General features: G+C 44.7%; 1 protein-coding gene across 2 annotated transcripts in view; it reads right to left on the minus strand.

Annotated features, from left to right (window-relative positions):
• PSD3 (pleckstrin and Sec7 domain containing 3) overlaps window positions 1-23,402 on the minus strand; it is a 120,588-nt gene that overhangs the window by 24,152 nt on the left and 73,034 nt on the right. For both annotated transcript variants that reach the window (XM_049795262.1, XM_049795264.1), the window contains 3 exons: window positions 21,389-21,432; window positions 5,486-5,679; window positions 2,869-2,939 (listed from right to left, as the gene is read on the minus strand). In XM_049795262.1, coding sequence (XP_049651219.1) covers window positions 2,869-2,939; window positions 5,486-5,679; window positions 21,389-21,432 — 309 coding nt within the window. The remainder of the gene's footprint in view (window positions 1-2,868; window positions 2,940-5,485; window positions 5,680-21,388; window positions 21,433-23,402) is intronic.

The following is a 23,402-nucleotide window of genomic DNA, read 5'->3' on the forward strand; positions in this document are numbered from 1 at the left end:
GTCACTAATTCAGAAACTATCTCTCTTAAATCACTCATTTAAAAATAAAGCAATATGCAGCACAGGAATTAGCATTGGAACAGTTCCAATGGGGAAAAAAAAAACCAACCAAAAAACATGGGCACAGAGACAAGACTGCTCCAATAAACTTCCCAGTAAATCTCAAGTGACCACCATTTACAAACTACTCTCATATGTGCACTTTGACAGCAAAACAAGGAGAACTGGACTGGTATGCAAACAGAATGACAGCAGAATTGGGATCACACTGCCCACTGGGGGAATCACAGCTGCTACAAACAGTTAATATTTATATTAGAGTAGTGTCTTGAGGGAACAGCTGAGTTACAGATAAACACAGAAAGCAATAGTGCAGAGGTTTGTACCTGTGTTTGCGTGTATACAGCACCTAGAACACTGGGATTTCTCTCTCCCCTGCTTAAATAGCACTCAGTGCAATGAAACCACCATCACAGATATCTATATATCTGCACAGGTAATAATATACAGATAATGAGAGAAAGAGAGAAAATGTGTGTATGCATACGTGAATGCAGCCTGCTCAATAGCACTCCATAATCAGGAGAGAAAGCAGAGGCAAGGAAATCCTTTGCCCATGACTACTGCCAGAGCTATGCATTTCTACAAAGAAATCAAGCTGCTTTAAAATGCTCCTGAACTTTCTGAAATTAGGATAATTTCAGTCTCCTGGTATATTGTACAAGGAAACAACAGCTCAGCAACTTTTACAATAACAGCTTGGTCTAGTTGTGTATTTTAAAACCCTGGCATCTTCAACTTCTATGATACCGCATCCCTAACACAGCAAAGTTTATTTCAGGGCTGAAGCAAAGCCCTGATGGACTTTCTGGAGCTGAAGAGAAACCAGAGGATGTTTCACAGCAGCAGCATGAGGCACTGTGGCTGAGCAGGGACCAAAGGCACCCCAGGGAGGCTCACAGTCACCCCATCACTCTGAGAATGAGTCAACTCCCATCAGGCCTCTCTGTCAACCTTTTACGGCACTAAAGTAAAAGCCTTGCTTGTCACTGTGCTACAGTAAGATGGCTTCAGTGCAAGTGTCTTCAGGACCAAGTGGGAGAGTGCGTCTTTGCAGAGTAACCCCCCTCTAATCACTGAATTCAAGTGCTGTGACAAGTGCAAGACACACAAATAACAAACAAGTAAGAAGAACTCCAGCAATGCACTTGATTCTGCAAAGATGCAGTCAGCTAGATGTGAAATTACTCTCTTGCTCTCCAAAGAATGGACAGTGAGAGTGGAGAGAGCACCATTCTGTAGAAAATTTGCATGCTACATCAGCATATCTACATTTTGTCAAACAGAAAGCATTTTAAACTAGTATGCCAGTGATACTCACAAAAGTATTTAATTAAGACTCTAAAATAGACAGCATCTCAATTTCTTCCCCTCAAAAGCTTACTAATCCCCCCTCAAGCATCAAATAAGAAATTAATTAATGTGTTATGGACCCAGAGCCTTCTTACTTCTTAGGGAACCATGCAGTCTTTTCAGGTGAACACTGAAGATGACTTATTTCAGAAATCAAAGCAAGTGACTCCATTTCACCCAGGAAAGGGCAAGTACAAGCCTGCCATGAAGGCCACTTCAGTAAAATCTGAACCTGCCACCAACAAGAGGACCAGAGGGAAGGCTCAGCTGAGATTCAGCAAACTTGGTTTTAGTCTCTTTCACTGGCTTTGAGCACATCACATCCAACTTTCAGCCCAAATCTTCCATCCTGATTGCAGACTGTTTTGTCTGTTCCAGGATTTCAGCCCTTTTAAAAAGGTACTGCACCCAGAGCATCCACCTTGTAAACCTCACGCTGTAAGAATTTGATCCAAACCACTCACACTCTCTCAGAGACTATCCAGATTGGCTCCAATGAAATCAACAGCTTCGGAAGGCCATAACAGGGAAGGAGGAAACAGCAGTATGCACTTGAACTTGCACTCCTGATAGTTGCAAAACACAGTGGAAATGTGAAAAGGCTTTCCAAAGAGTGTAATTCTAGAATATAGGGCAGTCTGGGTAAAAACCACCTATTTCATGAATATTTCACCTACGCTGGGGGACAAAAAGCCTTAACAATCTACTTAGCTGCTACCATTTATTTGATTTTGACAGTTCTTATTCATATGCTACATTCCATGTAACAAGAGTATAGTTAAAACTGTACTATAATATATTTAAGCTTGTGCCAAAAGACTTGACGGGTTTCAGCTGACATTTTTTTTTTTAGACTTCTTGCTGTCAGAGAGCAAAGTCTGTTAGAAACCAGTGTCTCATCTTGCTTTGGGGGAAAAAAAAAAAGTATCCTTTTATCCTTCAATTTTGCTGTGAAGCAGAAGCTGCAGATTCCTACCAAGGCCAAGCTGCTGTTCAATTGTTTTGCAGCTGGTCTTGCAGGCATTGCAGAAAAGTATACTATGAAAAGATGGGAAAGAAGGACACATTTACAGGAGGGGAAGTCATACGTACAAAATGCAACGTTAAAAGCAGCCCAGAGGAATGCGTGCAAGATAACAGAGATGAAGCTGCCCTTGCTAGTGAAGCTGGCTATTTTTTCAGCTGTGAGTGACAGCAATGGGAAAAACTGCAATTGATAGGGTGCACATGTGGATGGGGACAATGGAACTTACTTGAAAGTGTGAAAACGGGGGAGGGTGTCAGTGAAAGGATTCATTTCTGAGTGTGTGTGTAAACAGGGGGGGGCGGGCAGAGAGAGGAGCTGCACTGTGTGTTGGAAGGAAAGGAGCCTGAAGGTGGGCTGTGAGAGCAGAGAGGATGCCTGCAGCTTTATCCCTCATTAATTAGCTTCCAAAAGACAGTGATTTCCCATACCTTCTGTAAGTACAGGACTGTTCCCTTCAGCACAGCATAAAAGGTTTTCCAGCCTCGCTTTCCCCGGGGAGCTGCAAAGAAAACAAATGAAAACCCATTTAACTCAGATCCATTTTTACACTTTATCTAGGCAGCAGGAGAGCTACATTAGTCCTGTGTTAAACCTCCTTTGTACTCTCCTTTTCAAAGGACAATGCAACTCAGCACAGTGCCGGCACATACCTGCTGCGTGAGAGAGTAATAAAACAACCCTGATGACAGCCCCGGACTGGATCAGAAGGAAACAGCAGCAATGCAGAAAGCAGGCCAGAGAGATCTAGTCTTTGTGCTCTTGCAGGTAGGTGGACACTGCCCCTACACAGTTAGGTCTGAGCTCTGCAGCGTGCCAGTTTTCAGAAGGAAACACCTTTTCTCCATGCCATAGCAGGCTGGCAGGCACTGCTCAGGACCAACAGGACACTGCTCAGAAATCAGTGCCTCTCAAGAGCATCCTTCCCCCTTGCCGTTGCTGCACACCCGAGTTGGCACTGAGTGGTCAGATGGCTTCTTGGTCCCTTCCTCTCTTCCTGCAGCTGCAGGGGAAGCCAAAGAAGAGAAAGGAAAGGGGACCCAAACAAAACCCTAAGGAAAAAAACCAAAACCCGCACCTCAAGAAACCTGAAGTCAGCTAGAGGTTGGAGAATGTAACAGAGACAACATATCCAGCCCACAAATGCCTATAAACAAGAAGTGGGGGAAAAACAAAAACAAACAAACAAACAAAAAAAAAAAAAAAAAGAAAGAAAATAAAAAGAAAAAAAGGGGATTCAGTATGAAGGCTCCAGTTTGAAATTCAGCTGCAATAGAGGGAGAGAAGGTACAGGCTGTATGGTTACAGTGCCAGAGACAAGAAGTCTGCATCTAAGCTCACTCTCCACCAAGCAGGCACTACTGACCAGCACCTACTTGCCTCTATACTGAAATTAATAACCCGTGCATGACTAAAGCATCACCCTCAGAAAGGCATCCCATTCTGATCTGAAGACAGCAAGTGATGGTGAAGAGATTATTAGTCCCTTGCTCCAGAGGTTAATCATTCTCATCTCACATGACGGGCCTTATTTCTAATTGGCATTTGTTCGGTTCACCTTCCAGGCATCACCCCCTGTTACATCCTTCTCCTCTAGACTGCCTAAGTGCTTTAGCCCACAGCACTCCTTTCCTGAGAAAATACCTATAGCATGCTAGCACGTCAGTTCATTAGCAATCCCACACAAGCTGATCTATGCTCTGCAATAACTCCATTAGGAAATTAAATATGAAAAGGTCTAACTAACTTTAAAAATTGTGTTTCATTTTATTTGAACCTGGAAAGTCAGAATGTAATTTTCAACAGCTGCATGACAATGAGAGACAGACCTCTAAGATGTACAGGAACTTAGGAAAACACAGCCCTAATTACCTTACTCATGAAAGAATTATCCCCCAAATGCCAGCATCCAGTGTGCTGAATAATGAGCAATTCTGATTACTTATAATTAGAAAAATAATTTAATAAAGGCAACTAGATACAATCACTTATTAAGGTTAAACAAACAGAAAATTAACAAAGAGGAACCTATTCAGTGCGTCCAGTCATCACAAAGAATGAAGTCAGTTTGATTTTGACACCTCTGTTTCGATTTAGTTGTCCAGCTGTCAGCCACCAGCTTGAAAACACTGACCTCCAGTTGTACTTTCTAAAATATACTAGCAAAACATGCAAACACCAAAATGCTTAGCCCAGCTAGGAGAGAGTTGCAGTTACTGGAAACCCATCACAAAGTCAGACAGCCTTCAGGATTCAGCCCAACATTGTGAACCTTGAGTAGGTGATCATCAACAATGACTGGGGAAAATACAGATGCTCTGAGTAGCCTCTGCTGTTTCCGAGATCAATAGAAAACAAACAAATGAAGATATCCAAACAACAAAACACACACACGCGAATCAGAGGCCTTCAATAATTAGTGCACCACAAATGGAAGTAGGACAAGAAGGAAAGAGGATAATTTAAGTAAAGGACACAGCAGGATTATTTAAAAAAAGGGGCAGGGAGGAACTGCATGTCATAAATCTGGCTGTTACCAAAAGCTGCTGAACTTCATTGGGTATGTGACCCAAGGCTAGGAAAGTAGGGAAGGGAACAGTTACGGCATCTTACAAGAAGAGATAAAGAACAGCTTTTCTTTAAAGACAGACTCAGAGCGGAGGGGAGATTTGAAACAATCTCATGTCACATAAGCAAAAGGAGAATTACCAAACTACTATGGAACAGCTACTGTAATTCACTTGAAATTGTTTTCTCTTCTGTAAACCATGAGATTCATTTTCCTTTAGCACAAAAGATTCACATGGTTTTGCTGTGTCACATTACTCATTATGCTTATGCATTAGAGCTGCTGCAAATGGGACTGAATGTTGTAAATCCTGGCCTAATAGTGAGAGTGTGGTAATCCAATTGCTACGTTGTTTGTTATTGCTGCAATTTCCCCTAATGAAGCAGTGCTATTTGCCTTGAGAAGCACATGGGCTCATCATAAGTGGCATTATGCAGAGGTAACAAGAAAATGAGATGTTAAGAGTGAAAGATACTCACTTTTCTTTCCATCCATATCTGCATGGATTTTCCGAGCCAGAAATCCAGTTTTATACACAGCAGCATTAGGGTCATGAGGGATGTCCAGGAATGGGTTATTTGAGTTGCCAATTCGACTGACAGCCTTTGTCTGGCTCCCATTATCCTTTTCATCTGTACCATCTGAGTGAGACTTTTTTTTCTCTTCTTCATCCCTTAAAAAGCAATGAAAACCAAGCATGAACAAGGGGAACCAGCAAGTTTCATTTCAGGAATTCTTGCACACTCCTTGTCAAAGCATACCTCTATCTTTATAGGGGGGTCTATTTAGAGAGAAACCTAGACATATACCAAAACATAGTTGGATTATAACAAAGCTTCAGTTCACCTACTTCGCCAGCACAGGACATAGGAGCTGGATATTCAAAAAAGCCTGTTTCCCTTTTACAATTTCAAAAGGCAGAACTTCAAGTGTTCTGTGTCCTCCAACTTCACCTATTTTTAATTCCATTTATGTGAGTGCTACAATGGGAACTATTTGCCTGCTGGGCTCTCCTGAAAAATTTCCAATTTCCTCATGAGTTCACATATATATGAAAAGAATTAGATTACTACAGATCACTGCGGCTTACCCCTTAACTTAGCATATGAAACACAGACTCTACCTCCTTTTCTTTATTTTCCTCCAGAGACTAGCGTAAAAGTAGTAATTTAAAAATAAAAACTACATTAGGTGAATTATGTTATCTGTATTTTAGAAACAAAATGCTCCTCAAAATGTTACTTATTAGTGCAATGTATTCAATACAGCTCTTGGGGACAACAATGCAACCCATTTCAGCAAGTCACAAGCACTGCCTGACTAATAAATCCTTTTTGCTTGTCACAGCCAAAGGCAAAAGGGACCAGCCAACCTAGAAAACAAAGGGTGTCCATCACAAGAGTAGGACAATGATTTTCAGAGAAAAACAGACCACTGACTCACTGACTCTGTGTGGATGGTGTATCTGGAGGAACCACAGTTAGTGTCAGACTACAGAGCAGCCCTGTGTCCTTTGAAGTCCCCACACATTCCCCTCCGGGTGACTGGGAAAGGTGTATCAGGGAGGATGAAGGCTGTCATTGGAAAGCCATGGTAGCAATGATTCTCCTAAGACCAGCAACTGATTTAAAAAAAAATATTCATTATCCCAAGGGTAATGATGGCAAGTAGGAGGGGTAGGCTTCAAGCTGCTGCATCTCACTGGACCCAGATTATCAGCAGACAGAACAAGCTCAGGCAAACCTTCCAATGGCATGCATATGTTCAAAGGCTTGTATCAGATGAGGATTAGCAAGGCATATGTCAGTCCAAAAGCTCTTTTGAGGCACACTGCAACCATGACTGCTTATGGGAATGACCACCCAAAGAAATGTCCTCCAAGAACTGGAGGCCAGAGCGACAGTCCGTGTTATCCTGATCTCTGCTGAAAAGGTCTTCTGGGGAATAACTTAGTCTGAGGAGATACAAGGATAATAGAATGGTTTGACAACAAGGAAACCAAATCCAGAGACACGGAGGCTGTATTAGCAAACTCAGCAGTGCCAGGGAATGTTCCCAGGCATTTGACTTTGATCACCTCATATTACTTCGTGCTTGGTGGTCTTAGCCCAGCACACGCCCAAAAAACTTCCAGACACCATTTAGGAATCAGCACAATCAAGTTTGTACACCTGAACAGGCAGCATAGAGGCAAGCATCTTCTTTTGGAGGTTATGACTTTTGAACAGTATGGATACAGATGCTACACATTGGTATTAGGCCTGAGAGTCACACAAAGGTGCCAGACATTTGATTTAGTTGGAGAGATATAGCCAAGGCAGTGCACCATACCTTCACCATACCTTAGGACGAGAGGAAACGGCCTCGAGTTGCAGCAAGGGAAGTTTAGATGGGATATTAGGAAAAATTTCTTTACTGAAAGGGTTGTCAGACATTGGAACAGGCTGCCCAGGGAAGTGGTTGAGCCACCATCCCTGGAGGTATTCAAAAAAGCACATAGACAAGGCACTTCAGAACATGGTTTAGTGGGCATGGCTGATGGTTGGACTCAATGATCTTGAAGGTCTTTCCAACCTAAATGATTCTATGATTCACGGTCTCTTGCAAGGTCTCCTGATTAAGAGGAACAAAACTTTTATCTGAAGACCTGATTCCTGCAAGGGAGAGCAGTACTTGCACCTTTCAGCCTATTGATATGTGTTTTCCCACTCCAGAACAGACAGATGTGCCAAAAACTTTTTGCTGGTCAAAGCAATAAGGATTTCTTCATGCATGCTTTGGTTGAAGCCTTCTCCCAGTTGAAAAAAGTGTAGGAATTTCTGACAATTTTGATTGTTGCTACCCTTCCTGCATCTAATGCACTGACTAGCTGCTGGCAAGTCTGGACCATTGTATGACATGTGTCTCTTAGATATGTGTCCATTCCAAGAGGAAATTCTCAACGCAAGACTGGTACCTAATCCAGACTAAAATCTCTCATAGGGCACAAGCACTGGGGCTGATTTGTCACATAGAAGTGCCTTGTGAATTATAGGATCTCAGCCAAGGATACAGTGGATTTCTCCTTGTCAGCAGAGACCTACTGCAGTAAATGGCTTAGCATTTTTTTGCAATAAGCTACCTCCTTTGGAGCTATGAGAGCTAATTATCTTATACTGATCAACTGTCCTGTGGGAATGTACCAGTGCCCTTATCCAAGCAGCCACAGGTGTTGTGACAAGTAATCCTGGGGATCCTGGGCACTACTAGTGCTGGGGCCAATGCCCTCAAACGCAGCCCTGGGGCATCGATCAAACAGGAATTCTTCAAAAGACAAATGGTGACAGGACACACAAGGACAAAATGGCATCTGCTGTCATAACTGCTGGTAGCATTGAACAAACCTTTAAATGGACCTTTAATCTGTCATTGAAAATGGGACAACCTCAAGACTCAGAAGCCTCAGGCACTTGTGACAGCTGAGGGCTCTGACAAGATGCATGAGGTCAAGATGCACGAGCCAGTCTGTAAGATGCAATGAAGGGAACCAGAGAGGCAAGGGGAACTCATTACAGAGAACCAGAAATGGATGAACAGCTGAGAAAATAGAACTAAAAGGAGCCTCTATCTCCCTCTGACCTTGAATATGAAATACCAGTAGAAATAAAACCAGGGGATCTGGGACTCACTTCTTCAAATACTTCATGTTGCTTTAGTGGTTGTCCTGGGTTCAGCTGGGATAGAGTTAATTTTTACAGGAACCTGGGAGGTGGGGGCATAGCCGGGGCAGCTGACCTGAACTAGCCCAGGAGCTATTCCATACCATGGGACATCCTGCCCAGTATATAAATGGGGAGCGGGCCAGGGGGTGGTCTCTGTTTTCGGTGGGGGAAGTGGCAGAGCGTCGGGTCCCGGGAGGTGAGCAGTTGCACTGTGCATCACTCTTTTTGTATACTTTTTTTTTTTCATTAGTGCCGTTGTTGTTGTTGTAATCTCTTTGTGTTTGTCCCAGTAAACTGCCTTTATCTCAACCCTCGAGGTTCCAGGTTTTTTTTCTTTTCTCTCCTCCGTCTCCTCCGCATCCCACCGGAGGGGGGCGGAGGAGTGAGCGAGCGGCTGCGTGGTCCTTTGGTACCGGCCGGGCTGAAACCACGACAGTCCTTTTTGGCGCCCAACGTGGGGCAGAAGGGTTGAGATAACGACAGATCTGGCCAGAGCGTGTTGAAACAAATTTGCCAAACGCATTTCTTAGATATATAGATGTTAGCCACAATGTTGTTTCATTTGTTTACATGGTGGCGTTTTGTAAGCTCTTATATGCTCTATGTATTGCCTGTAGTTGCGTATCTCATCTCTGGGAGAGTGGGATTATCATTTTGCTGTACTGGGCAATGTCGACTTATGAAATGATCACATCACTGGTCATGAGGTTAAGCTGGTATCTGTATGAGGCAGTGATAATATTTCCATACTTTGGGCGCCTTCTGTCGGATTTTATTGGTAATTACACCCAATCCATGGGGAAATTAAGGGGGGGATACCTCCCCCCGTCCGTTCACCTCCCTTTTCTCCTTCCGACTAATTACAACAGCTTTTGAGAATTTTGAATATCCTTGGGATGCGCAAGCCAGTGTGCTGTTAGTGCTATGCCTCCTGAATATGTTTCAGGTCTTCTTTAGGGCTACAAAAAGGCTCTGTAAGAGTACCACTCAGAGATCTCCCCCAAAGCTGGATACTCATGGGTGGCACGGCATGTGGGAGCATATGGGCAAGTATCTAGAGAACTTCTCACCGCCAGTGACTTGGAAGTTCACTCCCGAACAACTACAGAACCCTTATGAAGTGACAGAATATTTGAAAGAAAAATGCTGTGGCTATTCCAAAGACATACAACTCGCCTCACTGTGCTGGGCCCTGGCCAGTATCTACCAAACACTGCTTGATATTATGCAGCACTCTCAGGGGGAAAAGGGGGAAAAGATGGAAAACAGGACAACATGCACCGTGGCTACCCAAACCCTGACAACAGACACCGTGGCTGCCCCTACCCCGACAACAAGCACCGTGGCTGCCCCTACCACGACAACAGGTACCATGACTACCCCTACCCCGGTGACAGACACTGCAGCTAAACCAGAGAACCAGCCTGTGCCAGTATCAGTCGCCCCTGTACAGAAAAAGAAACACACAAAGAAATCAGTTCGCTTAGCGAGAGATGAAGATGAACCAGGGTCATCGCGAGAACAGGAGGTAGAGGCAGAACCTGAAATAATTACCCGATCTCTATCCATGAGTGAGTTGCGTGACATGCGAAAAGATTTTAGCCGCCACCCAGGTGAGCACATTGTTACCTGGCTGCTCCGATGCTGGGATAGCGGGGCTAGTAGTGTGGAATTAGAGGGTAAGGAAGCCAAGCAGTTGGGATCTCTGTCTAGGGAAGAGGGCATCGACAAGGCGATTGGGAGAAAAACACAAGTCCTCAGCCTCTGGAGATGACTTCTGTTAGGTGTAAAGGAAAGATACCCCTTCAGGGGTGAAATTACATGTCACCAAGGCAAGTGGACCACCATGGAGAGAGGTATCCAGTACCTGAGAGAATTAGCCGTGCTGGAGGTGATTTACAATGATCCAGAAAATGCGCAGTCACCCACAGATCCAGATGAAGTCCAATGCACACAACCCATGTGGCGGAAGTTTCTACGAAGTGCACCACCAACCTATGCCAACTCATTGGCAGTAATGTCCTGGAAGGAAGGCTATGGACAAACGGTGGATGAATTGGCTGTCCAACTCCGGCAATACGAAGGGAGTCTCTCTTCCTCCCTACGGGCCTGTGTCTCAGCTGTAGAGGAGTTGTCCCGAGAGTTCCAGCAATTCAAAGTGGATCTGTCCTCCTCCTCACCTGTACAGGCCCGCATCGCAGTTATTGGGAGTAAGCGTTCCTCTGCCCAAGAGAGAGGAGAGAGAAAGTACACTCGATGAGCTAACCTGTGGTTTTACCTGCATGACCATGGAGAGGACATGAGGAAGTGGGATGGAAAACCCACTTCAGTCTTGGATGCACGGGTACAGGATTTGCGAGAAAAAGCAACCAGAAAAGAGAACTCTTCTTGGAAAACTGCTGCTCCAGTTTCCCGTGAGCAGTCCCCCAGACGCAGTAGATGGGCTGATCTCATTTCTGATCCCCTTGAAGGGACTTCTGATTTACGTGTGCAGAAAGTGAGTAACGGATATTCTAACCAGGATTAGAGGGGCCCTGCCTCCAGCCAGGTGGAGGAGAGGGACAACCGAGTCTACTGGACAGTGTGGATTCGATGGCCTGGCACATCAGACCCACAGGAATATAAGGCTCTAGTGGACACTGGTGCACAATGTACCCTAATGCCATCTAGTTATAAAGGGGCAGAACCCATCTGTATCTCTGGTGTGACAGGGGGATCCCAAGAGCTAACCGTATTGGAAGCTGAAATGAGTCTAACCGGGAATGAGTGGCATAAACACCCCATTGCGACTGGCCCAGAGGCCCTGTGCATCCTTGGTATAGATTATCTCAGGAGGGGGTATTTCAAGGACCCAAAAGGGTACCGTTGGGCCTTTGGTATAGCTGCATTGGAGACGGAGGAGATTGAACAGCTGTCTACCCTGCCGGGTCTCTCCCAAGACCCTTCGGTTGTGGGGTTGCTGAAGGTTGAAGAACAACAGGTGCCAATTGCTACCACGACGGTGCACCGGCGACAATATTGCACCAACCGAGACTCCCTGATCCCAATCCATAAGCTGATTTGCCAACTGGAGAGCCAAGGAGTGATCAGCAAGACTCACTCACCCTTTAATGGTCCCATATGGCCCGTGCAGAAATCCAGTGGGGAATGGCGACTAACAGTAGATTATCGTGGGCTGAATGAAGTCACGCCACCGCTGAGCGCTGCTGTGCCAGATATGTTAGAGCTTCAATATGAACTGGAATCAAAGGCAGCTAAGTGGTATGCCACAATTGACATTGCTAATGCATTTTTCTCCATTCCTTTGGCAGCGGAGTGCAGGCCTCAGTTTGCTTTCACTTGGAGGGGCGTCCAGTACACCTGGAATCGACTGCCCCAGGGGTGGAAACACAGCCCCACCATTTGTCATGGACTGATCCAGGCTGCACTAGAAAAAGGTGAAGCTCCAGAGCACCTGCAATATATTGATGACATCATCATTGTATGGGGCAACACGGCAGAAGAAGTTTTTGAGAAAGGGAAGAAAATAATCCAAATCCTTTTGAAGGCTGGTTTTGCCATAAAAGAAAGTAAGGTCAAGGGACCTGCGCAGGAGATCCAGTTCTTAGGAGTAAAATGGCAAGATGGGCGTCGTCAGATCCCTGTGGACGTCATCAACAAAATAGCAGCTATGTCCTCACCGACTAATAAAAAGGAAACACAAGCTTTCTTAGGTGTTGTGGGTTTTTGGAGAATGCATATTCCAAATTACAGTCAAATTGTAAGCCCTCTCTACCAAGTTACTCGGAAGAAGAACAATTATAAATGGGGGCCTGAGCAACGACAAGCCTTTGAACAGATTAAGCAGGAGATTGTTCACGCAGTAGCTCTTGGGCCAGTCCGGACAGGACAAGATATTAAAAATATGCTCTACGCTGCAGCTGGGGAGAATGGCCCTACCTGGAGCCTTTGGCAGAAAGCACCTGGGGAGACCCGTGGCCGACCTCTGGGGTTTTGGAGTCGGGGATATCGAGGATCCGAGGCTCGCTATACTCCAACTGAAAAAGAGATCTTGGCAGCATATGAAGGAGTTCGAGCCGCCTCAGAAGTGGTTGGTACTGAAACACAGCTCTTCTTAGCACCTCGACTGCCAGTGCTGGGCTGGATGTTCAAAGGGAAAGTTTCCTCTACGCATCACGCGACTGACGCCACGTGGAGTAAGTGGATCGCACTGATCACACAGCGAGCTCGCATAGGAAACCCCGGTCGCCCAGGAATGTTAGAAGTTATCACGGACTGGCCAGAAGGCAAAGATTTTGGAATGTCGCCAGAGAAAGAGGTGACACGGGCCGAAGAAGCCCCGCTGTATAATAAACTGCCAGAAAATGAGAGGCAATATGCCCTGTTCACTGATGGGTCCTGTCGCATTGTGGGAAAACATCGAAGGTGGAAGGCTGCTGTATGGAGTCCTACACGACTAGTCGCAGAAACTGCTGAAGGAGAAGGTGAATCGAGTCAGTTTGCAGAGGTGAAAGCCATCCAGCTAGCGTTAGACATTGCTGAAAGAGAAAAGTGGCCAGTGCTCTATCTCTATACTGACTCATGGATGGTGGCAAATGCCCTATGGGGGTGGCTACAGCAATGGAAGAAGGGCAATTGGCAGCGCAGAGGTAAACCCATCTGGGCTGCCGCACTGTGGCAAGATATCACTGTTCGGATAGAGAAGCTAGTGGTAAAAGTACGTCACGTAGATGCTCATGTACCCAAGAGTCGAGCCACTGAAGAACATCAAAACAACCACCAGGCAGATCAGGCCGCCAAGATTGAAGTGTCTCAGGTGGACCTGGACTGGCAACGTAGGGGTGAGCTATTTATGGCTCAGTGGGCCCACGATACCTCAGGCCATCAGGGAAGAGATGCAACATATAGATGGGCTCGAGATCGAGGGGTGGACTTGACCATGGACACTATCGCACAGGTCATCCATGAATGTGAAACATGTGCTGCAATTAAGCAAGCCAAGCGGCAAAACCCCCTGTCGCATGGAGGGCGATGGCTGAAATATAAACAGTGGGAGGCCTGGCAGATTGACTATATCACACTCCCACGAACACGCCAAGGCAAGTGCCATGTGCTTACAATGGTGGAAGTAACCACTGGATGGCTGGAAACATATCCTGTGTCCCATGCCACTGCCCAGAACACTATCCTGGGCCTTGAAGAGAAAATTTTATGGCAACACGGCACCCCAGAAAGAATCGAGTCGGACAACGGGACTCACTTCCAAAACAACCTCGTAGACACCTGGGCCAAAGAACATGGCATTGAGTGGGTGTATCACATCCCTTATCAGGCACCAGCCTCCGGAAAAATTGAACGGTACAATGGACTGCTGAAAACTACATTGAGAGCGATGGGGGGTGGAACTTTCAAGCACTGGGATACACATTTAGCAAAAGCCACCCGGTTAGTTAATACTAGAGGATCCGCCAATCGGGCTGGCCCCGCCCAACCAAGAGTTCCACATACTGTAGAAGGGGATAAAGTCCCTGTAGTGCGCATGAGGAGTATGTTAGGAAAGACAGTCTGGGTTAGTCCTCCCTCAAGCAGAAGCAAACCCATTCAAGGGGTTGTTTTTGCTCAAGGACCTGGGTACACCTGGTGGGTGATGCAGAAGGATGGGGAGGTTCGATGTGTACCTCAGGGAGATTTGATTTTGGGAGAGAACAGCCAGTGAATTGGGCTGTATGATATTTAACTGCTAAATAACCTGCCAATGCATGTCATTGTATCTATAGTGTCTATATGCCATATCAAGGGTATTATTGTGAGAATTATCCAAATGACTACAGGATGGACTTTTGAAACTGAGCCAAGTACAACAGCGATAGAACTTGAACTGGCACCCACCAATTTCCTCAAGATCAACATCTTCGACCTGCAGACCAGGGGCATGAGTTACACCAAATGTACTAGCCACAAGTTCCAGAGGCAGCGTACAACAACCCAACATCTCACACCATCTCTCTCTTATCCTGAAGAACTGTTACAACAGATAGAGCCCCAAAATCGATGGACACATTAGAGGGATAGCCCATAGGCTAAAGGAACACCGTGTGTGTGTGTGCGAGGTCAGGGGGTGGAGTCCATATACTTATATATAAGACAAGGAAAGTTGTAGTGGTTGATTGGAAAAAAAATGTAAGATCTGGGCATGATGTAGATGGTATAGAATAAGGGGTGGATAATGTCCTGGGTTCAGCTGGGATAGAGTTAATTTTTACAGGAACCTGGGAGGTGGGGGCATAGCCGGGGCAGCTGACCTGAACTAGCCAAGGAGCTATTCCATACCATGGGACATCCTGCCCAGTATATAAATGGGGAGCGGGCCGGGGGTGGTCTCTGTTTTTCGGTGGGGGAAGTGGCCGAGCGTCGGGTCCCGGGTGGTGAGCAGTTGCACTGTGCATCACTCTTTTTGTATACTTTTTCATTAGTGCCGTTGTTGTTGTTGTAATCTCTTTGTGTTTGTCCCAGTAAACTGCCTTTATCTCAACCCTCGAGGTTCCAGGGTTTTTTTTCTTTTCTCTCCTCCGTCTCCTCCCCATCCCACCGGAGGGGGGCGGAGGAGTGAGCGAGCGGCTGCGTGGTCCTTTGTTACCGGCCGGGCTGAAACCACGACAGTGGTCAAGCATAGGAAGAAAGTAGGATGATTAGGAGTTTCAAAGTAGCAAAACAGTTTAGGTATTAGCCTTTGCTTATGTACCTCCAAAGCTGGCTGAATAGATAGGTCCTAGATGGGCTTTATCAAGGATGTAACAACATAAGCTTATGTAGCGTTCGCTACATATCAAGATGCCATGATTAGATCACTGGTCGGCCCGGACCAGGGGAAGAGACAGATAACACACACAGTGTGAGCGCCAACTTCTGCCTTCTATTGCGCAGTTAATTCCTTTTATACTAACAAGGGTAGGCGGGATTACAGATGCGTCATAGGGCTGCGACTAACCCTCCATCTTTCCGTGACATCGCGAGATCTTCCAAAGACCAAACCTTACAAGCTTACTCCTCACCAGCCCTTGGGGTACGGTTGCAAGAAGGAAGAGCTGCAGAAAATTCAGCTGGCCTCTGGATACATACACTTGAAAACGAATCTTTGTTTGAAACCCTAGCCTGTGGGGGATGCAACTACTTCTTCATCCTCAGATGGCCCTCACAGATGATTCAAGTCCTGTCACATCCAGAGCGTGAAGGACCTCCAGTGATGTGGGGGTAAGAGTCAGCGGGTGGTGTCTCTGTGCAGGTATGGATCTATGGTCACGCAGGCAGAGCTTAGATCCTTGTCAGGGGCAGGCTTAGTGCCTCTCCTTTCCATTTGGTACAGGAAATAGCACAATCCTTTATCCCTTGGGGGAAAAAACCCCACATTGATGCCAACACAACTTTCAGTAGCAAAACAACATCATGAGGGTCCACTTAGCTTTGCAGAAGTCTTAAGAGATTTTCTGTCTTTGATCAGCAGAGGGACATCATTCCTGGTGCTGGGTCTGGAAGCAATCCCTCTGGTGACCCCTCTCTGATGACTGAAAGGGGTTGATGGCTATGAACCCTCTTGTAGGTCCCACTTTCCATCCACAGAAAGTGGGACCTACTAGTATCTCTGCTCTGCAGTGTACTGGTGACAGGAGAAGCCTACCACCTGTAGAGTTTCTCCAAGACTCTGCTTATGGCATGTGATATTTGCAAGGCTTCCCAAAACAAGGAGCTTCAATTCTACCTCCCTTAGCTTGTCTCTTTGGAAAAGGACCTGCAGCTAGAGCAGTGACCAGGGTACTGGCTGCCCATGACACCAGCATGCCAAAGCCAGGATCTGCTCACTCTATCACTTGAACACACAGCATTGAAACAGCAATGTTCTCCTTCCCAAATGCGTGATCACTGACAACAAGAAAGAGTTTGCCTCTTATTCTTAAGCACACACATTTAAAGAACATGCAGATGTTGCCATTTTGGTGAAGAAATATATTTTTGCCTCTCCCCAAAAAGACCCTATCCAAGAAAGTCCCATTTTTGTCTTCTGGAAGAAAACCACCTTTCAGTTCTCTCAGTAACAAAAACATTTCTGTAAGCTTTATGGTCTGATTTGAGGCTCTGCCTTGGAAAACTTCGAACTCACTAAGCTGGAAAGACAGGGTCAAGCCCTTCATTTTTAAAAGTCTGCTTTGTTTCTGCATTTGTTCAAATAGAAAACTTACATGACATGGCAAAAGGCTGAGTTTATCCATTTAAAAAATTGGCATTGTAAAAAAAATATTCATATTTGTACCATATAATTATATGAATCTGTGGAACTGCTGGCATCCATATTAGGAAATTGAACTGAGAAACCAGTGGAGAGAAATCTTTCCCAAAGGGAAGAGAGAAGAAAGGAGAGCCTGGTGATTACTACCTCACCCCTCTCTAAAACCAATCATGAAGTTGTAAACACGAAATACCTTAGAACTTGGGATATGAGGAGTTAATTATAATGGGGAGAGATTTCTCGGTTTGACCCAGAAAAAGGTGAGCTTCAGCACAGACATCTATATAACCACCCCAGTCTCGGTGTCACAGTTTGCTGCACGAAACACAGAAAGGAATTGGCAGCAAACCTTTCCCACCACCACTGCCTCAAAGACCTATTTTGGTTTGGCTGGAAAGAGATGATTTTTCAGTGCAGTCCAGAAAAACAAAAAAGAATATACCATGTCCATGTCTAAACTTCCTTGGAAAGAAAATTTTATCATCAACTAGTCAAAAAACAAATGATCCTCCTGCAAACAACACTCTCCTGCTGAGAGAAAGCTTTCAGGATACAACTGGCTCAAATGCAGCTGTTTGGTTTTTGCAATTTTGTAGGCAGTGCTTTGGGGTTTCGTGTGTTAATTCTAGATCACCATTCTATTTTAAGATGATTTTTTTATTATCTCTATCACCTTCAATAGGAAGCAAATATAATATCACAAACAATGAAGAACAAGAACGTTCACCACCACATTTCCACGTAGACATCATGCAAATAAAACACATTTAGCTCTGGTGCCTTTGAAATCAAATAGATTTTTTTTCAGTTTAAAGCTGACGATGATCAGTGCAAAAACCAAAGGATGAGAAACATCTACAAAACCTGGGACCGAAGGGATGTTAAGAGACCAGCTAATCCATCTCTTTACCTCTAAGGCTGGATCCACTCTTCCTAACCCATTCTGGACAGAGTAACCAGTTCACAAAAACCTCTAGTGAAAGCACTTTCATAGCTTGTCCAGGCAAACCTATGCCCTGGTTTAAAAGGCTTACTGCTAGAAACCTTTTTTTAATGTTGAACCCAAACTTCCCTTGTTTCAAATTTAAGCCCATCCACAATGGGTGTGAAGAATAATTCACACCCTTCTCCTCTGCGACAGCCTTTACACACTGAAAAAACCACACTCGGGTCCCTCTCCTCAGTGCTCCCTTTTCTGACTAAGCAAATCTCACCACTCATGTTCACAGTATCTTGAATTCATTTCATCTCACAGGTGATGCCAGCATTAAAGAACAAGTTTACCATTCAAGTATGAAAAAAATCTCATGGAAATATCAAATCCCTCAGGAAAATTTAAGCTGTATGAGAAATAATGACACAATTATCAGGGCTACATGTACTCCTGGGGTGGTTCCAGTGACCTCAGCACACTGAAAACGGAATGCATTGGACTAACTGGATGAAACAGCACATGGCTTCACTGCAGTCAGTAGCAACTTCTGCCAATGACTTAAGTGAGGTCCAATCACTACTTAGTGCTTTGCTTGCTGTTCAAAGAAAAGACCTACCGTCCAAGAGACAGGAGAGATCTAGAACTGTAAGCAGTAGAGATGAAATATGGAATGGGACAAAAGACAGAATAATCTTATTTCTGATTGTTAGGTTTTCCCATACTGCATTTCTCTTTTCTCCCAGGACACTGAACATGAAGATAGGCAAGACGAAATGGCAAGCAAAGTAAATGGCAAGCCAAGTAAACAGCAGAACGTTTTCTGGCAGTTCTATTATGAAAAGTAACCAAAATATTTGGGGAGTGGGGGGGTGGGGTGGGGTGTGTGTGCAGCGTGGAGTAGGAGTGCGCATTCAGGATCCCACATTGACCAGCTCAGGGTAAATTCCTTGCCAGATCTGTTTATTTTACAGATCATAGTATGTCATTCACTTTTAACCTTTTGAAGAACTTGAACCTGGAACTAAAGCAGAAAAAGAACCGTAATGCAATTCTCCCTTCCAGAGCCGTACTCGTGCTTCCCTGTTCATAAAGGATAAACGAGTACTCTTACCGAAAGTCTCTGGAGCACATCTGCTGATTAAGGTACCACTTCTCTGGACTACAAAATTGGAGTGAATAGTAGCCTCTTCATTCTGTGGGCTTTGGATCAGACTATAATTCTATTGGAAATGGACAGCAAACCATTTAGGACGATGACACACCTAGCGCAGAACTACTAAGATAAGAATCATTCAGCAGTCTTCCCCCATCTTACGCATCGCTGTTCCCCTCCCCTGCCTATGGACTTACTGCTTGCCAGTCATTAATCCACCAAATAATGTGCTGCCAGAGCAGCTCTTAAAACTGTTGCTTAGCTCATAAGAGAGAGTCTTAGATCCTCAAAGGGATTCTGGCTCAAGGAAAGGCATTCCTTCAACATGCCAGCATCGTGAGGGAGCTTATGCTGGGTTTTGCAGCCCTATTTCCACCTTTGCCTTACCTCCCACTTCTTGCCCTGGCAAATGCATCAGGGAAGCAAAGACACACTCTTTAGATAGGAGAGAGGATCTTTGTCAGTCCCATCACAGCAAAACTGACCACGTTCCCTTCCTATCCATCCTTCTCTGCAGATCACAACAGCAGAGCAAGAGTGATGTGCCTCCTCCCTCTAGCTCAGGCAGTCCCGAGGCTCCTTGGGGTGATTACACCAATCACACTTCTCTGTAAAAGTGAGGAGAGACATGTTCACGCGCCGTCTTCCAGCCAGCACTCTCAGCCCTAAAGGTAAAGGCACAACCTCTTTGACTATGCCCAGAATGAGCTTTGTTTCTCAGCATGGAAAGTAATTGCCACATCAGTCCCAGCTACCTGTCTGAGTTTCAGATTGGAATGGACAATTGGTGCCTGTGAGCATTCTGCTCGGAGAAGGTGGCTTTACACCCACATCCCAAAGCCTTATTTAAGAAGGATTCTGATTTCTCCCTCTTCGAGCCTGCTTGTAATTCTTCCCCAAATAATTAATTAGCAAGAGACATGGACTGGACTATGTAAATGCCAAAGCAGTTACTACCTATACAGGAGCAAGCTATCTCATAAATCACCTCGACTGAAGCTTATGGGAGCAGAGCCAGGCATGAGCCCGTTCCCACCTGGAGGCTGCCCAAGTGTATTAGATACGGTATGGTCTCTTGGCAAGAGCTGGAAGAAAATTCTGACATTGAGAAAGTCACATAAAGGACTCTGCTGGGTCTAAAGTACCTGTGAGAGAGTGTCTTCCAAACAGCTCAGGTGTTGTGACAGGTAAGATTCACACAGCGTATTCCAGGTCCAAACCACAGTCTGGGAAAACGTCTCCCACTGCGCTTCTTATGAAGCTCATCAGAGATGGCACTTCTTGGTGATTCCCCTTAGCAGCACACCTTCCTCACTACTCTGACATTATCTAACACACTTCTGAACAGGGGCTGCAATCCCAGTTGGGACCAGCAGCCCTTGTAAGGGAGGTTGCACACCCTGACAAGAAATTCATTTGCAGATGATGAACTTAAACCAAGGAAGATCAGAAGCCAATGGACCTGCAAGATCTATGCAGTTGTTAGGACTTCTAGCACAAAAGCTACAGGAGCATGCATCCCAGACATATATTGTTCTCAAGAAGGTGAGGTTTCAGATAAGTAAATCCATGCAGGTAAACATCTTGTACAGCCAAAATAGATAAAAGACATAATTCTTTTATTTCACACCAAAACCCACTGTTTTGCAAGTGGCAAAATCTAAAGCAGACCCTGCCACTTTTTGCTGGCATACCTAGAGCACATGAAACCTAAGCGTAGAGAAACGTCAATTTAACAAGATCAGAAATTGAAGCTTTTTCTTGTCTGCAGTATCTCTGTAGTTAACAAGTGTCAGCCTGTCGAAAGCAGCTAAGGATGGGGGGATATCAGACTTTGTCCAATTTATCATCTTTCATATTAGGTTGTTGTCAAGTTATCCATAGTTAATCAGGAGACAAACCAAGGCAATAAACCAACAGCAGGAAACTCAATCCAAGACGTGTGTTTCTATTCAGTGGTTCTGACACAATGTACTGAAAGATAAAGGGAGAAGTCAACTTCTGTTTTATTTATGCAGTCATAGAACATTGGAGGATTTAATTTCTCTCTTTTCAGGCTGAAGTTTCCTACTAAATGAAATGTCCTCTTTCCTTACAAATGCAGTTGGCTCCCATCATTAACAACTCCCCTTGCTGGAGAAACAGATGAGGCTGTATTGCCAAGTTGTTCATTCATAGAAAAGCACACTCATTACGTACACCGGCTACCTTCTGCAGGCTTTGGAGCTCACTCAGATGGTGACACAGGACGTATAAACAGATTACTACACAGGTACTATTTTTAAACTCTTAATTTCTGTGCAGTATACTTACACGGCCCATTCCAGCTTCTCATTCTTGATTGAATTGTAGAGAGCCTGCAAAGGGAGAGAAATGAGATGGGATTATTGTTTGACCCCTGCTACACATACATTAATATGATGAGGAAAATTACCTAACCAATATCAGCAAGCGAGCTGTCTCTGATCAAGGAATTACTGTTATCTGCTCATGGTAACACAAAAGTCTTGAGCAGAAATCTCATCTAAGGAAAAAATATCAGAATGCAGGGCTTCAGATTACAGTCATTTTCTCAAGCAGGTTTTTGGGCTTTATAGTTTGGGATTTTTAAAAATAACCCTGATAATTTTGCAGGAACCACGAGACTACAGCCTTGAAATTCAAGGTCCAATTTAATTCCTGATAGTCAGTGAGATCGTTTTGTCACTGACTTTAATGGGGCCAAGATTGTACCATACAGGTTTTACCTGTAAAACTACGCCAGAACAGCTGTCCAAAGCCACAGAGCCTCACAGACACCTGAATGCTTTCCAGGCACACACCCAAACATAAACATGTTCTGTTTCTAAGTGCAAAACGGAAAATAAATGATAGGCAGCTTTCGTAGCTTTCATGCTTGAAAATCAACGTCTTGGACTGCTGCCTGCTAACATCGTTACTCTTTCAATTCATAGGAAAGATGCCAGCAGGTTTGACACCAAAGGTCACAGTTCTGTTGTTGATACCAGCCTGCAAAGAAAAGGGTCTGGAGGTTGACTTAAGCCCGCGTAGATATTAGACAGTTGGGATGGAACTCTTTAGGTGCATCACTTGAGTAAGCGCTCCAGTAGCTGATGCATACAATGGATAAATGCCTGCTATTACTACAAGCTAATGGAGTTCTTCAAATAGGCCACTTGACTCAAGTGAAGTATTTTGGTATGGAATGTCCCTGCTTCTCGCACTTATAATCCACATTTGTAATTTACCTTATATACATAGCTAGATTTACTCCCTCTGGCACATAACTCCTACACAGCCTCAAAATATGTTAACGTGTAGAACTGTTGATGCACATGAGTACCAAAAAGTAGCACATCAAGTATGAACAAGCCTGAAAATCACATACTATAATAGCTATGACAAGCTCAACAGAAACATTAGCATTTAAATAGCTTTAACTCTGACCCAAAACAAAAATAATTTGGAAAACTAAAGAGTTGAAACTAGTCTTGTGCATATGCCACAGATGAACTTGCAACGAGAATCACATGAGCATATCCCACTGCTCGTCCTGTGATCCACTGGCTCCTTTCTGAATCTTGCATGGTCTATTTGAAGATCCTTAACATTCAGCTCTGTGAAAATCTGGCTCAGCTGAACCATACACAAGCAGGTCAAACATACTGGTGCAACTCGCCTCATGCTGATGCTATACAGGCAGCAACTTTTAGTCACAGCGTACCATAAAAGCAGGTTTCTCAGAGCAACATAACAGATACAACCTCCAGGAGAAATTGTCCCACATCCTACTTATACTAATCTAGGAGAGAGAGGTCCCCACTGCTAACAGGGGTTTACTGTGCTACTCACAGCAATATAATGAAATATTTCCAACTCTGGAGTTTTCACTGTGTATTTCCATATATCCTATCTTTCCCAAACTTGTAGAAGGAGCTCTGATCCAAAGGCAAATGGTGAAAGGTGAAGGAAAGGGCATTGCTGGCAGTTTGTAGGCACTTTGCTTAATTTTCAGGTGAGAGCTATGAAGAGATTTTAAGACCACCGCGGAGGAAAAAAGCAAAAGAAGGGGCTAACATTTCTTCTACCATGCAGCCAGCAGTCCAGCAGAATTAGATGCACCTCCATTTTTCTGCACAAGCTGATGCTGACACTGATTCCCTGGGGTCACCCAATATTTTCTATTAGAAGCCACTATGTTTCTAATGATTTGGCCAAAGCCCCCCTCTTATTCTTTGACTTGTCCTTTTCTTGCTATCATTAAAATATTCTCTTACATTTTGAGCCAGAAAGGTACTTCCAAATAAAAGGCAAAGAGGCTGTGTTT

Source organism: Accipiter gentilis, chromosome Z (assembly GCF_929443795.1).
Source record: "Accipiter gentilis chromosome Z, bAccGen1.1, whole genome shotgun sequence".
Taxonomy (NCBI): Eukaryota; Metazoa; Chordata; class Aves; order Accipitriformes; family Accipitridae; genus Astur; species Astur gentilis.